A 16502-nucleotide genomic window follows, 5' to 3' on the forward strand; every position below is an offset into this window, starting at 1 on the left:
TATTTTGTCCCACCCTATATAAATCAATTAACTGGAATTGGAACATAGTCTTTGTAACTGAATTAAATATTCGAATGGAATTTTTATTTAACCTAATATATTAGATATTGGTATGAAAACTGGAATAATTTCTTTGAAACTATTCAGTGAATTCTTGTAGCATGCAGGTCTTATAAGTTTATAACCGAAAAAAGTCACTTTTGCTGAACCAATTAAATTTAGATTCAAGTAACTGGCTTATCCAATTTCCGGTTCTGAAAGTACAGGTTGATGGAAGTTAAAAATATCCAACCATCATATAATTGACGACACAAACAAATGCGAAATTTTTAAAACAGATTTCAAAACTACTTGAACTTTTAATCTTGCTTATTGATGATTGTGAAACCTTACTAAAGCTATGACGGACAGGTTACGGAAACAGATTGTCAAAAACTGCAATATGAAACATGTACCGATTTCTCACGAAATGAGAAAGGCACCATCACACCTTTAGCTGGAATAAAACAAGTTTTTGTTAATTTCATTTATTTTAGCTTGTAGTTTCGAAATCACCCGTAAAATAATGTTTTATATGATGAATGCTTTTTGTTATAGATGATGCAATAGAAATTTAGATCTGTGTAAAAAAACGTCAAGTATCATATTTAACAAAACCCCTGTATAATCACAAAATTATTAGTTTCACAAGCTTTTTTCTTTTTCTCCCGTAATACAGGCTTATTAAATGATTTTGACATCTCGCCGAATGACCTTACGGTTAAATCCGATGTCAAATAAATAAGTAATAATAAAATGGTTATGATAATATACGATTACGGGTTGTTCAATCGTCAAAATGATTTCATTGAATTATATGTTTAAGATCTTAATTCTAGTGAAAGGCTCAATTCTAGTAAAAAAAAACCAGCTACAAACTAAACTTGAATTTTACACGGTACTTAATACCACATACGATGTAATCCATAAAAACCTAAGTTGTTAGATGACGGAAAATTCTACTTGTATTAACTTAATGTTAATACAAGGATTAGAATGAATTTTACTGGTTCCGACTGTAATTTGCACCATTTATCAACCAAGTAGATTAGTGCTTCTGTGGGTCAGCCGATTAGCGCACATACTTTGTGATTTCGTATTTTTCCAAAGATTCTTGGTTCAAGACGCGGCTGTCGCTATCGATATTTTTTTTATTTTAATGAATTTCATGTCTTGCCATTAACCAATCATGTTCTAACATGAAATTTCCATAAACTGCAGCGCCCAGTTTATGTGCATCTTATATGATGTAAAATCGCAAGGTTTTTTTTCGTAGTGTGCAGAGTTTTTCTATTCACAACAGAAACTCTCACTAATGACATCCCATGAACTTATCACAAATCTTGCGATAAGCATTTTGCTTTCAATATGATGCCACACATGAAGGATGATACTGTACATGTGCTGCGAGAGTAACTTCGATAATATCATTATTAGTTTTGTGACCCGGTTGGTGGTGGTAACATCGAACTCGTTGGAATAAGGACAACGCAAATACTTAAATGGGTCACGTAAGCCGAGTGCTCGAGCAAGATTTCCATCTGGCACTGAGAAAGCATCGTTTCGTTATATAATACGAGCAGTAAGGTTTGCCTGGATACATGCCATTACTCCGTTTGGAAACGTGACCTGACTTACGGTGTCCCAAATAAATAAATAAAAGGTAACGTAAATAGTTGCCGTAGCACTGAAATAGAGACTGTACAATGATACAACAATATTGCCATTTCATCAATGTTACTGTTGTACGCTTTGTAAACTTTGCTAATTAAAATTGGCAGATATTTGTGAGGGACAGGTCGTTGATCCTTACCTAGCTCAACATTTTTTAAAAGTGTACTTTGGGCGTGTGCCAGAATTATTCACTTCTGCTGGCTTCCCATTTCCATTCTGTAGCCTCCAGTCTCAGATGGATCTTTATTCTATTCATCCTTCCGTCTGCAATGCAGTAAGTTTTTCTTTCACCTGCTACAATGAAAATCACAATTCCTTTGAGTCTGTGTCATGCCTCAACGCAAGTTACCGAGTTTGTTCATCTGCTTTGTGTGGTTCTCTTTTGACTGTTTTAGCTGACAAACCGTTTTTTTTTATAAAAAAAAACACATTGATAAGTTTCGAGCGGTTTAATGGATGGTTTTTACTTTCATTTTTTTTATTGTGTTTGAAAGGATGAAGCTGATGTACAAAGATAATTTGGTTGATATTGGAAGACATCGTAGTTAGCTGTTTGTCACGATGGATGACGAAAACCTCTGAGTGCTATAAATATACCATCGCAGTTCGTCAAACCAAGGTACGATGGTTATAATAACAATTACTATCGTACTTCAATTTTTCATCTGGTTTCGAGCAATTTTCCGTTCTTTTCCTTTTTCATCATCTTGTTTGTTTGTTTTTTCCTTGTACTGATCATACCCTTCCAGAACCAGTCTATGTTAAGTTTTACTCTGAATAAAGGAATTGTTTTTCTGATGAATGTTTTCGAGTTAATGCGCAAAGAGTTTGCCGTCTCGTTTTGTTTGTCGGCCGGTTTCATGCAAGATTCCAATAGCACGGATAGCTAGAAAAAATCGTCGCGACTAATATGCATACTACTAAAAACTTTTTGTTTTGTCGTAGCTTGTACTGCAAACTTTTCAATTTTTAAAGCAAAAAAGCATACAACACCTCACCGTTAAGTTTCATTAGAAAAAGTGGTATTGCTTCGGAACAGCAACAGACAAAACACAGCTTTATAAATGTGAGCATTTCAGGAAAAACTTCACGCTATAAGAGCCATTGCTAATGCTTTGCTTTCGGGGATAGAGATACGTCGGATGTTTGATGACAGTTGGAAAAGCTTTCGTTTTATAGCAATTGTTTGCTCTCGTTTAGGTCTGTTGTTCTGTATAATCTGTTTCGTCAGATCTCGCAGTACGGTCACCCGAATCGGTTCTTTGTATCCAAATGACACAAATCTCCACTTTAAAATAAAATATAAAAAAAGTAATCAATATTTCGACCAGCAATTTCGACTTATGCACGATTTTCATAAAATCAACGAACAAAGCTTTATAACATAATTCTGTAACGTCACTGGAAGCCACTATCAAAAAATTTTACACATTGGTTCCTCTGTATCAAATTAATACAATTCATTAAAGGTAGTATACAGCGTTGCTATACATGGATGTGAGCCTATCAGAACTACTCTCGTCTCAAAGGAGATTCAAAAAGTGTTTCTAGGAGAAAGATGTAGTTGTACGTCACAATAGAGGAAAGAGGTTGAAGGTCTATTTGATCTGATTTTCCGTGAAACGAGCATTTGATGAAGTATTTCCAGAGATATACGTATTTACGGTTGTCCAGATTTTGTCGCAAACAAACCTTACAACTCCTCCTGTAATCCTGGATCCGAAGGTCGGACGTCGATAAAATTCAGTACCAGCTGAATTAATGAGCTCTACTGCTCAGAATCCGAATACCGGTATAACCGAAGTCTATTCGTGTGACCAACAACTAACAAAGTCTAAAAATAGGAAAAGTTTTAAGCATAATTTAAAACAACGTTTGTTGCATCACCGTTTTATGCAATGGTTTGAAATTTTAAACACTCATCACCGGGTAACTCAGGAACCGGAAGTCGGATCTGGAAATTTGAGACCTTTTATTCGAATCTAAGTTTCACCATTCGTGCGTAAAATGAGCGAGTATCGACAACTACTTTCGGTGAGTGAGTATTGACCGCTGCTTCCGGTTCTCCTGGAATCGGTATAGTCTATGTCGGATTTTGTGTCTAGCAACTAACATGACCTATAAATTAAAGTAGTTAGGCTTCCAATTTATTACAATTTGTTGCATCACCGTTCTATACAACGCACAGTGGTCCTAAGCTGGAAAAAGGCGGTCAAAAGTCTGTACTGACTTTCACTGATTTTTAAGAGCTAACGTGTCTTCGAAGAAGTTTTACAATATTATAAAACGCTTCTTTTGAAAGTGGCACCTTAATTTTTGTTAAGGGGGTAGTACCAATTTCGAATAAATTTTTTTTTATCTTATTTTGAAGAAAAAAACCATTTTAAGTATATTTGCTGAAGATATGCCACGCGTAACTTAAGTAAATTGTTGCGATTTTTATTTTGTTTACTTTTTGACAATTAATAATATTAGCAAAAAATCTTAGTGGAACTCGATGCAATTTTTAAGGCCTTTTCAAAGCTAGTTTTAATTATTGAAAATCCGAAAAATTATCAAAAACTCAACACATATTTAAAAAATGGAAAAATGTTTTCTAAACAAAATATGATAAATTATTGTAAAAGTATAAACCTTTACGAAGAGATTCCATGTTTAAACGTGTAAATAAATTGAGTTTCCGCGAAGCAACACGATTTTTAAGACGAGATGTAAAAGTGAGTTACGGAAAAAGCAGATGCGTGACGCCCTCCGTTTCTTAACCATTCATTTGAAAATGAGTCATACGAATAGTAGTCAGGATATTCTCATTGGAAAATAAATTGTATTATGAATATATTTTCCTATAATTATTGTAAAAAATAAATTATGCTTATATTTTTAGTCAAAGTAGGCCATGAACAATTAGGGTTAGAATCAAATTACGCGGTATATATTTGTAAATAGTTTCTTAAAAGCAACTATATGCATTAAAAGAACGGTTTGTCAGTTACTGATTTATGTCCACGTTTTTTATTGATTCGAACCACTGTGCATCGGTTTGAAGTTTTAAACATTTATCACCTGTTAGCCTCGGAATCAGAAATCGGATCAAAATCAAATTCTGGAATTTTTCTTTTTTTTACTATTTTTGAAAAATTGCCTCATATTTACTTCTTCTGCCAAAGCAAACTATCGCAGTTTTTCATTCTGTAATTTCGGAACCGAAGGTTGATTCTGTAGAAAACTCTTGGTCCAATTTTTCAACCAGTGTCTCGTATTAGCTTATTTCCCTAATAAATGAAAAATCTGTGATGAAATACTACACAAATAGCTACAAACAATCACAGATGAATTGCTCACAGAAAGCATCGTTATGCAGAAGATAGCTCCAAATATTCATTTTCGCAATTTTGGCACAACAATTTCAATTTTGGTACAACACGCCCGGTAAAGTTTTGAAACAAATAATTTCCTTATAATCTCAACAGTTGCACTGAACTTTGCGGAAACTGATTATTGTTTTGTAAGCTTCTTCTACTTTTAAACGAGTATAAAACTACTCAACTAGCTCAAATATAACTCAATTACTACCTGAGTGTTTTTCATTCTACGTTTTCGCTTCCAGTTACATTCTATCTCAGTTTGTGAATCATCTGGGATAATCAGGCCATCTAGTAAAACAATATTCAAATAAATTGAAGCGGACTTGGCTATAAAATGTAGGTCACGATCCGCACCACTTTATCATATGAGATTTTCGAACTCCAAACAAACTTATCTCAATAAACGACCACGATTCCGGCTTTGTAGAGTACAAATGTGGTGAACTAAAAACAGTCTGGTATTTTTCTATTCACCATTTTGTGCAACTGAAGAGAAACAGCAAGTTTTTCCCTTTGCAGGCGTCGGTTAGATAGGTCAGAGGATGATCCTTTGCTGCTTTTCATTCTCGAATCGTTTTGCCGTGTGTTTCTGTTATTAACCGAGGCATCACGCCTTCGAGTTATGCAGTACAAGACCAGCGTTTTGTTTACAACATCCGCTCCTGTTGTCTCTCATTCTTCACTAACATGTTGTGAAATAATATGTTTTTCTATGTCACACATTTTCCATTTCGCTGGTGACAGGAGTGGTGGAGTGTTCCGAAATACCTATCAACTCTGTCACTTTTCATAGTCGTTATTTTTCAACAACGAAAGCAACGTTGGCATGAACCGCATCGTTTATAAAGGATCTCCAGGACAGTGACATCGGTTGACCGCAATGAATTATCCCGAACTAGGTATATTGAATATTTCAAACTAATGGCTTATACGCGACATACTTTTGCCCGTTTTAGAAACCGGACAACATGATTTAATTGTGATGCATATTTGATCATTGTGGGATGATTTTTTTTAATTGATACGACTTTTTCATGAGCTTAGTACAAAGGGATGACATTTTCAATAGCATGGTAACATAGAAATAATACAAAAGTCAGACCTCAATTATTTGCATTTTATTTGTGAAGGCAATTTTATGCTTTATGCAGTTTGATCTGATAGGTCCTATATTGGTACTCGTTTTCACACATTTCATGCGGTATCTCTCGCGTAATGACACTTCAAATGATGGCTTTCAAAGCACTAATCATATCAGGCGTGTTCCTAAAAACTGTAAGAAAAAAAAATTCAGGAAAATAATAGTAAAAATCCGATTTTATACCGTCTCTCTTCGTACTATCAGGGAAGTACAACATTTAGTTTAATTTCACTTCCCTCTTTTCCCAGTAGTCATTAGTTTAGTTTCTACAAATCGAGATAAAATATTTTCAAGTGCAACGATGTAAAAAGCAACAAATTCCTTAAAACTGAACAGAAATTTCTTCTAGTTTGTAAAATTTTCTAGTTGATGGTCTAAATTGAGTTAATATTGGCTATACGGGTTCCCGGTCGCGCTTCCGAGAGTACCAGTATTTGAGGTCGAAATAGAGATGGTACTCGGAAAGCAAAGTATCGATACCAAGGTATCGGGATACCGAAATTTTGGGTATCGATACAAGGTATCAAATGGCAATAAAGTATCGATACCTGTAAGTATCAATTGATACTAAACAGTAATCATTTCGAAATAGACTAAAATTGTCGACTGTGGCGTTGTGTCACCAGTATATGTATATTTCTTGCCACATAGATTGCACTTCGCCATCACGACTTTTGGTCCACGTCAAAGAATTTCCGCAAGCCACTTTGTGTTGAAGCCAGTTCCGTACCCAGGATTTCGTTCCGGGAGATGCCCAAAAGAAACTATCTGATGATCTTCTTATGTATCTAATTCTTGGTATACTTTCAATAACTTTGTAGATTCTAAAGTATCAGTTATGGGTTGGTCTTTATTAGAAATTGATATAGTGCACATTTTATGTAAAATTATCAAGTTTTTTCTGACATATGGTTGCTCAAAGAAGATGGTACTGTGAGGGATTGAAGCAAAAATCTTGTAGTGTTAAAAGATGAAAGATTATATTTTTTTGGTTTCGATTGTAGTGGTTTTAACCATAAGGTCATTCATCTCTTCGGACCAGGGCCAGCTTTTTATCCCCATGTGCAAGATTGGGAATCGAACCCAGGTGGGCTGCGTGAAAGGCATCGACTAAACCTTCACGATATACCCGTCCCCCAAGAGATTATATTAAATTTTGTCGACTTATAGTTTTTGAATACCATAGTCATGAGTGTTAAAACTATCAATTTGAAGAGAAAAAAATACCTTAAAACTATTCAGTAAACCCTTCTAGTTTGCAAATTTTTGATGGATATTCACTGAACAAATTTACTTCCACTAAACCTTTCTAGGCTAGTCTACCAAAAGTATACTATGATAATGCCAGAAAACAGACGTAATGACGTTTCCTCCTTATGGAGTCTTCCTAGGCCGCTTCGGACCACTTGTAAGGATTTTAGTTTATTATCGGGAAATCGGGCGCATAAAAATGAATCTAGGTTTCATGAACAGTTACTTATCGGCACCAAAAGTTCAACAAAATTTCCATCAGCATAGCCAAACATGCTTCCGAAATGCACTCGCCCGAACAAGTTGTTTTTGCACCCAGAAGCAGGATATCTTTCCAATCTGCAGAATCTTTCCCAAACTACGACGTGTGCGCTTAGTAGTAATCCTTGTAGCATCTGTTACTTCGCGCACATTCACTTTAGAAACATTCAGCTTCATTTTAAATAGTTTCGATACTATCTACTGAATCCGTTTCGTAGGGTCTTTCGCTGCGAGCTTGATCGGTAGTGGAGTTTTGCGAAGCCACTATTTCACGGTGTAATCTGAAGGAGCATTTGCTATGTTCTTTGGCTGTTTAGGCACTCATGAAAATGTTTTTTGAAAGAACGAAAATCCTGTTCTTTTATTATAAATTTATGCGTATAACATATGTATAAGTAGATAAGATGTGAAAAAACAATCAATAAAATTGGCTGATTTCGGGAAGGGCCAGGGCCATGATGATGATGATTTCACATTTTACCTATTTTCTCAAAAATTTTCATGTCATAACCTTTATGTTGATACACGGATACTACACTAAAAGCCAATTTCTATTGAACATTTAGGAATTTTGTTGGTTTGTGCAAAAGCACTTTTTTCTATTTGTGCGTGTTTTTTTTATGGTTTTCTTATTCAGTGCACGCGTCGAAATCACCAAACTTGGGTAAATTTCGATTTCTTATAGATGGTAACTAAAGAAAAAAAATTGTCGCCAGATCAAGAAAAATATGAAACGTATAGATCTCAACAATTTTATTTGTTAAAAACTTTCTAAATCTCAAAGTCGACTAAAAAAATTTGTTGGAGATAACACTCGATCTCGACGTTTTGCGCATTTCTAAGGCAAAACAAAAAACGAAAAATTTTGAAAATTCGCATAAAAAAACACATCACTTTGAAAATTCGCATACAAAAAGTCGCATATAAACCGTATGATTTTACTTTACGAGTTTTCCAGTTGTGTGTTTTATATCATTTTTGAAAGTTTTTTGAACTTTCTTTTATGCGACTTTCCGTATCTGAGTTCTACGGTTTTTATTCGTTGGATATTCTTCGCATAAGACTTCAGTGTATAATTGTTGTGTGCCGGTCGTATAAAATATTAAAACTATTTCATCGGTTTTTTTTCTGAAATTTATCTTTACACTTACCAAACTAACTCAGTTTGCTTACGGCGTTGTTCGGACGATTGAACCCTTCAGTTATAAAAAAAATACTTTAGGAATGAGTATGTTACTTTACCCAATAGCCTTTATATCCATCCAGTCTCATGCATCTCTTCAATTCGCGTTTGGATTTTAGATCAGAATGCCTAACAATTCTTAGCGCGTCTGCTCTTCTAGACTTTCGACCCAAAGGATTCAGGCTGAAATTTCAAGAGAAAAACTTATCTGCGACAGAAACAATACTTTGTTTGAAACTGTACGATTATTACATAATTTCTTTTGACAGTTTCTTCACGCGCCAAGTTTATGACAGGTCTTTTATATTTCAGTTTGTTTTGGCAATATCAGCAATGTTTGTGTATACGATTCTTATTTTTTATGCTTATCTGGATTTCGGATCGCATGTTAACTAAACAAATAAGCACTAGGTTCGACAGAATCATTCATAATCGAAATCCTGTGAGAGCTTCAACAATATCTACCACCTCTCTGAAAAAAAATCGGATGAGAGATATGAATAAATCAATCTTATTCCAAGCTCGATTCAACATTGTCTTCTCACTCGTTCCTCTCCAGGGAACTAACCACAAGTCAATCAAACAAAAGTGCGAAATTTCATCTTTCGTAGAGTTATATATCTATCAGAATACGAAATTATTATCTCACCCTCGAATCAGTGATATATTCTGCTGATGCATTGTGACTTTGATTGGGATTTATTATAAAAGTCTTGGTTCGTTTCACATTCTAACTTTTTTTTCTATTTTCTAATTCCCACAGGCCAAAGCCCTTGGTAAGGTGCTATTCGAGCAGGTATGTCGCCAACTGAATCTGCTCGAGGCAGATTATTTCGGGCTGGAATATCAGGAGGCACCATCCGGAACCAAGTACTGGCTAGATTTGGAAAAACCATTGAACCGGCAGGTTGGCCTGTCACTCATCGAACCAATGCTGCGATTCTGTGTAAAATTCTACACACCTGATCCGCTGCAACTGGAGGAGGAGTATACCCGGTACCTGTTCTGCCTCCAGGTCAAACGGGATCTGGCGACCGGGAGTTTGCAGTGTAATGATAACACGGCAGCTCTGATGGCCAGCTACATTGTACAAGGTGAATAAGATTATGTTGCAATAATAGTCGTACAACTAGTCAACGGTTGATCTGCACTATTTTAGCATCTTGCGGAGACTACGCCCCGGAGGATTATCCAGATCACACGTATTTGTCGTCATATCGATTCGTTCCTCAGCAGGACCACACCATGCAGCGAAGGATAATGGAAAACCACAAGAAACACCTGTAAGTCAATGGAAGCTTTCACATCAAGTCAAGTTTATCATACAGTACATTATTTCTATCTTACACAGTGGTCAATCCCCGGCTGAAGCAGACCTAAATCTACTGGAAACGGCTCGTCGGTGTGAACTATATGGCATGAAGATGCATCCTGCGAAAGATCATGAAGGTGTCCCGTTAAATTTAGCAGTAGCGCACATGGGCATCGCCGTTTTTCAGGGTATCACTCGAATCAACACCTTTTCCTGGGCAAAAATACGGAAAATCTCGTTCAAGCGGAAAAAATTCCTTATAAAGCTACATCCGGAAAATTATGTGAGTTTCAATTAGAAAGCGGACAGTCTCGTATGTTATTTTGATAATGTTTTCACGCAGATGTATCACAAAGACACGGTGGAGTTTTTCTTCGAAGGTCGCAACGAATGTAAAAATTTCTGGAAAAAGTGTGTCGAAAATCATGGCTTCTTCCGATGCTCAACGGTTCAGAATGTGCAGAGGCGGAAAGCCCGAGTTCTTTCCAGAGGCAGTTCTTTTAGGTAACACATAACTGATTCCGCAGTTAACATCCGCTTTCTTACCAAAACTGAATTTCTATTTGTTTTCGTTCACAGGTACAGTGGTAAAACGCAAAAACAAATCATCGAATTCGTACGCGACAATTACGTAAAGCGACAAACGTTCCAAAGGTAAATATTGATTTTCACACCATCCCTAAGAAGACTTTCCTTCGGCCTACCCACATAGACATTTACGAGGCTTTCTGTCCCAATAATTCGTATTTTCTCTTTTCTGTACTGCGCTATTTCCTTTCGTCAAAAAAAAAGAAATCTATACGTACGACTATAAGCAATCTACACCTCTTTCACAGTTGCTTACTTATACGTTGCTCCCAAATCCTTTCATAATTTATGCTTGATGCTCATCCCATACGCTTCCAGCATTTTTTGTTGTTGTTATTGTAAACCTATCATCGTGCGTCAGCAAAGGGAAATCCTACCATCAGTGAAAATGACTTTTGTCAATTCATCGAGCTTTCCGTTTATTTTTCGTGTTCGATTCGGTTAGTAGTTTGTTTTCTATGAATATTGGTTTCGAGATTATTTTTCGTTTGACGCTTCAGTAACGCCATTCGGTTTTGTTGATTATGAGCTCTGATGTGTGCTAGCTTCCAATCACCAAATCGACAGGTTATCATTTTAAGATAAAACCGTAATTTTCTACTTTTCCCTGTTTATTTAATCCTATTCATATTGTTTATTTTTTTATTTGTTCTCCGACTCTTAATAGAGAGAGGTAACTGTTTTCTAATACGTTCAATCAATTTTAGTTGTTTGTTAGCAGTCATTATGTGTTATCTCCAAAGCATACCTTGTTAATTCGCTGATAGCCAGTGACGTAACATAAATGGCTTATAGAGAAGATGATCGAAAACATCTTGTGAAAAGTTAAGAATACTTATTCGTAAAACCAGTGGAAAACATTTCAAGCACTAAGGCCCTCGAATCTTGAACACTTTTCGTTCGTTAAATATTATAAAGGGTGTTTTTAGAGTGTCACAACTTTTTTATAAATCAAACCAATTTTTGATCACTTTCTCACACAAATCGGGATGTAACACGCTCAATATCGTCCTCCGAAGCATCCAAAGTATTGCACTAATTTTCATAGACCAGCGACTCAACGTAGTCCCACAAAAAAAAATCTGGGGATGTCGGATCACACGATCTAGGCGGCCAATTGACGGGGCCAAAACGTGAGATGACATGATCACCGAAGACAGTCCTAAATAAATAAGGTAGCCCGCAGTGTATGAAGAAAACGTTGAGCATGGCACGGTTACGAAACCCATTCACAGTGATGTTGGCTCCATCCTCATTTTTAAACAATCAAAGATCGATGACGTCACCAGCGTGAACTCCACGCCAAACTGTGAACTTTTCTGGATGTAATAGGGTCTCGAGAACTTCGTGAGGATTGCTCTCACTCCAAAAATGGCAATTTTGTTTTTTCACAAACTTGAACCAAAAATGCTTTTTGAACTAGAGATGGGCAAAACAGTTCATTTCGAAGAACCGTTCAGTGATGCCGAGTTCTATCAAAAGAACTAGTTCTCGAGAGCCGTTCGTTCGTTCTTTATAGTTAGTTTAGTAGTTGAATGACTAACCGAGATTCCAATTAGAACTAAGGTTTCGTAGGCCGAAAAAGACTGAGCGAGCAAAAAAAAATTGTCCATGACTTTGAGACTTTGAAAAACTACCGTTCTCAAAAAAAGAACTAGTGGTCATTCATTCTTTCAAAAGAACTAGTTCTTTTGAACCGTTCGCGAACGAATTGCCCATCTCTAATTTGAACGCCAAACACATTACGCCATTTTCTGTGCGTTTCACGAATTGAACTATTGTTCTCGAAAGATTTTTTTTCACAATTTGGAAGTGTTGCTCTGGTGTAAACCTATCCATGATGAATTATCAAAGATTACTGAACAAAACTTTGAAAGTGACAGTGACAGTTAGATGACCAGAATGACAGTTATACCTGTCGAAGATGTGACACTCTGTAAAGAAAAGTTGCCGTTATAGGGAAGATTATGACAAAAATAACATATGGCCACTTGCTTTTTGTAGACCGCTAGAAAATTTTACAGGGGTTAGTTATCCTAAAGCTGTGCAGCCGGTACTAGAACATTTTGAGACTTTAAGCTAAAAAAGTTCAACCGAATACGATGTTCATTATATATTTTTAACATAAAAAACAGCATATTTCACTCGATAAAAGTATACTTTATGACTTGACCAAAAATTATTGATACTGAGTTTCAAAAATCTATACTACACACTTGAAAATTAAAACTAAAAATCTCCGATCTCGATCTTCTATCTTCTATCCGGTTTCTTATTGGTTCAACAGGCGACATACACTATCACTTGAAATTATTTTCGTTGTTCACGATTAAACCGAATTTGGATAGTGTCATTTTACCAATTTGTCAATCAACTTACAGGTAGCTCAGAAAAGACAGCTTCTTTTTCTGTAGACACTTTAATTGATAAATGTTTCTGCTCAACCTTCCCAAAATTACGGGAGAAAGATTTTTCAGTCAGTAACTACAGATTGCTTATTAAATAACAAAACACTTTGAAAACATCGAACATTTTCATTCTAAAGTGTTCTGTTGATCGAGATCACAATCGTCACTGCTGCGACCACACATCAGCTGAGATCATCAACCCAATGGGCAGCAAAAGAGACAAAAATAAACTCTCAAATCAGCGTCTGACAGTGAAGCAGAAAGTGAAGATAGACTTGCGATGTGGTGTGTGTGTTTTTTGGCGAATGGGTTTCCATAGAGATAGGAGTATAATTAAAGGCTGTGGCGGACGAGTAAAGCGAAGCATGCTCGGTTTTTCTACTCAATTAGTCTGTTTCTTCAAGTGCTTACAGGGTTTTCATTACATAGCATTCGCATTTAATTTCTCCAATCTGTTTGGATGTTTTCGATATAAAAATCGAACGCCGACTTTCACTAATGTGATTTGATGTCAACTAAGAGTTACCATTACATCAAAAACGAAATAACGAAGAGATAAACGGCACCAGAATAAGGTTTAATTTTTAGATAAAAAGCCATGTCCATATCACATTTTTAAAATAGAACTGCTCATTGCGTGAAGTTTACCTTGACGTTCAGTACTTTTTTCGTTGGAGCTTCCAGTAATTATATCGGCCTAAACTCCGCTACTATGTAGAAAATATTTCAAATTGGTCAATTTTAGGGTGCCGTGTAAAATTGCCGCAATCTTAATCACATCAATTTTGACTGACCAGTTCTTGAATGAATTTAGCAAAGGTTGTAACTAGCATTGAGAGTTTTACTTTGTTGCTTTGTAGCCTCTTTAGAAATCATTATCCTCATTGATGAGAAACTCCTGTAATTTTTTTCATTGTTCTCCCTTATCGCTAAGAAAGTTTTGCAATGCACAAAAAGATCATAATCTCTGAAAATCCGGCTTTGAATATATGATGGGTGCATCATAACTTCCCAACCAAGCTCCCGCAGTTTGAGTCACTATAGAAGTGCGTGGCCAGGCGCTGTCCTGATGAAACACGACACATTGACTGTTTGACAATTTTGAACGTTTCAAGTCAATCGCTGGCTTCAAGGCCATCGTCCAAGTACCATGCGCGAGGGTGGTTTTAGGAAAATTTCGATGGAAATTTTAAAAAATTTCCCGAATCAAACAACATTTAGACCTAGACCTCTGAAAAATTTTTATATCCATCTGCAGGACGAAAACGGCAGGAAAATTCGGAATTTTTTAATTTAATCAAAAATAACATTAAAATTTGTATTTTTGTGATCTTTCACAATTATCTCGAAAAACGATGCATTTTGGGGAAAACTTTCCACAGTTTCCATAGAAATTCAAAGAATTTCATATAACCGATTTTCGCGCATGGTACTTGGACGATGGCCTTAAAAGGTCCAGTTCTCATCCTCATCATCATCAAATCCTGAACGGAATTGATAAAAATTGCGCACAAATAGCTGTTACGGTATCGGGACCATTTGTCAAAAAAATGTTTAAAATGTACCGAAACTTTCCTTTGATCACATTCATTTTAGCGCCCTGTTACCCACAACAGAAAACAAAAACAGTGAAAGAACTTGATAACGAGCGTACATTAAATTGTTGATCGATACTTTATGGAATATCGATCACCACAGCCATCCACTAATAAAATATATAACTTTTTCTTCCCAAACTCGATACGGCAGTTTGCCCATCTTTAATTATCAATGAAAATTTGCATTAGCTTATCTAGTTGGATATAAATATAATTCATGCCCTTGCAGCTTCCACTCATAATCATTGTTCATATCGACATAATATATTTTCATGGTCATTCTCATTTGCTCTCTTCGTCAACTGAATGATAAACTACGGTAAATTTGTTTGCTGCTCTAGGATTCCATTGGCACCCTGCATTTTGCACAATTGTTCTTTCTTTACCTTTCACTTTTCTTGTTAGCATACAAGCTCGTTGCGGTCACATACATAAAGTCGAGCTTAACAAATAAAATAAAGCCAACTTCATTCCTTATCATTACTATTAGTATTTGTAAGTCCCTTTGCTGTTTTTATTCGTATGACACGCTATTTTTTCTCATACCTCTCTCTCTCTTTTTTCTTTGTGTTTCTCTCTTTTTGAATCTCCAATTACAAACAGGTCTCAGTCTTTCCGTCAGGGTCCTCTACATTCAAGTAACCGAAGCCAATCACGCACTTCATGTAACGTGAATCAAAGCATCTCGGCTCATCCTTTACTTCCGATCGAAACCGGTTTGTATTATTTAATTTATTTATTGATTCGTTTACTTATATTAATTTATTTTTCGTTCTTTAAGTACTTTTTTTCTTATTTTTCGTTTAGTTTAAGTTAGTCTATATATTGTTATGATGTTTTTGATTTACTCACCTTGTAGTTCGTTTGCACCGTTTGTTGAAAAATATTGACAATTGCTTGCAACGTTTAGACTTGGTAATCACTGATCCGAATTAAAAATGTGCTGAAATTTGTAAAGTTACGTTCAAGTATTTATTTTTTAGTTTCAGCATTTGTAGATGTAGTTTTTTTTTATTGACCCCACTTAGGCGTTCCGTAATTCGAGAGCTGATCTAATCTTGCACTTCGTGTCTCTATCTATACTCCATAGCGGAATGGGAGCGTCGCAGTCAGAGCAACGTCTTGAAGACGCCTTCTCAGATGAGGAAACCAGTGGATATGGAGGAGGATCCCCGACCCGGCAGTCCTACCGGCCGCAACCGTTCTCAGCTCACGGAAGCCCAGGTGGAGACCTATCCGACGAGGAGCTTTACCCAAATGGGAACGGATACATCCACGGTGGCGGGGGACCGCCATCAGCAGTCGGGCAACCAGGACTCGAGCCGATCTGCCTCACCGGGGGGCACATGGAGTTCGCCATATCACCCCAACAGCAGCAGCAACAACAACAACAACAACAACAACAACAGCAGCCATGTGCGAGAAGTCGATCGGGCTCGTGTACGTCAAGACGGTCTCAGTTCCGGTAAGTAGAAGTACCTATGCATTTCTCAATTGATTCAAATGGAGCAAGAGTTTTTTTTTTGTTTTTGTACACGTTTTGGAAATTTATAAAACTAACATAAATCATTGAATGAAAGTTGAACATATGTCATCTGTCACACCAACATCAACACATCTGAACAGTGTTTTAGTTTGTACAATGAAATGGTTGATTAAATTTTATTTTTAGCAAATGATTT

General features: G+C 36.2%; 1 protein-coding gene across 9 annotated transcripts in view; it reads left to right on the plus strand.

Moving 5' to 3' along the window:
• Window positions 1–16502, plus strand: part of LOC131430001 (FERM, ARHGEF and pleckstrin domain-containing protein 2) — a 111936-nt gene that overhangs the window by 64689 nt on the left and 30745 nt on the right. For 7 of the 9 annotated variants that reach the window (XM_058594606.1, XM_058594608.1, XM_058594601.1 and 4 more), the window contains exons 3-9: window positions 9678–10008; window positions 10074–10197; window positions 10266–10509; window positions 10570–10730; window positions 10806–10880; window positions 15424–15536; window positions 15911–16285. In XM_058594606.1, coding sequence (XP_058450589.1) covers window positions 9678–10008; window positions 10074–10197; window positions 10266–10509; window positions 10570–10730; window positions 10806–10880; window positions 15424–15536; window positions 15911–16285 — 1423 coding nt within the window. The remainder of the gene's footprint in view (window positions 1–9677; window positions 10009–10073; window positions 10198–10265; window positions 10510–10569; window positions 10731–10805; window positions 10881–15423; window positions 15537–15910; window positions 16286–16502) is intronic. The other 2 variants (XM_058594610.1, XM_058594609.1) reach the window with 1 other exon arrangement.

The sequence above is a fragment of the Malaya genurostris genome, chromosome 2 (assembly GCF_030247185.1).
Source record: "Malaya genurostris strain Urasoe2022 chromosome 2, Malgen_1.1, whole genome shotgun sequence".
Taxonomy (NCBI): Eukaryota; Metazoa; Arthropoda; class Insecta; order Diptera; family Culicidae; genus Malaya; species Malaya genurostris.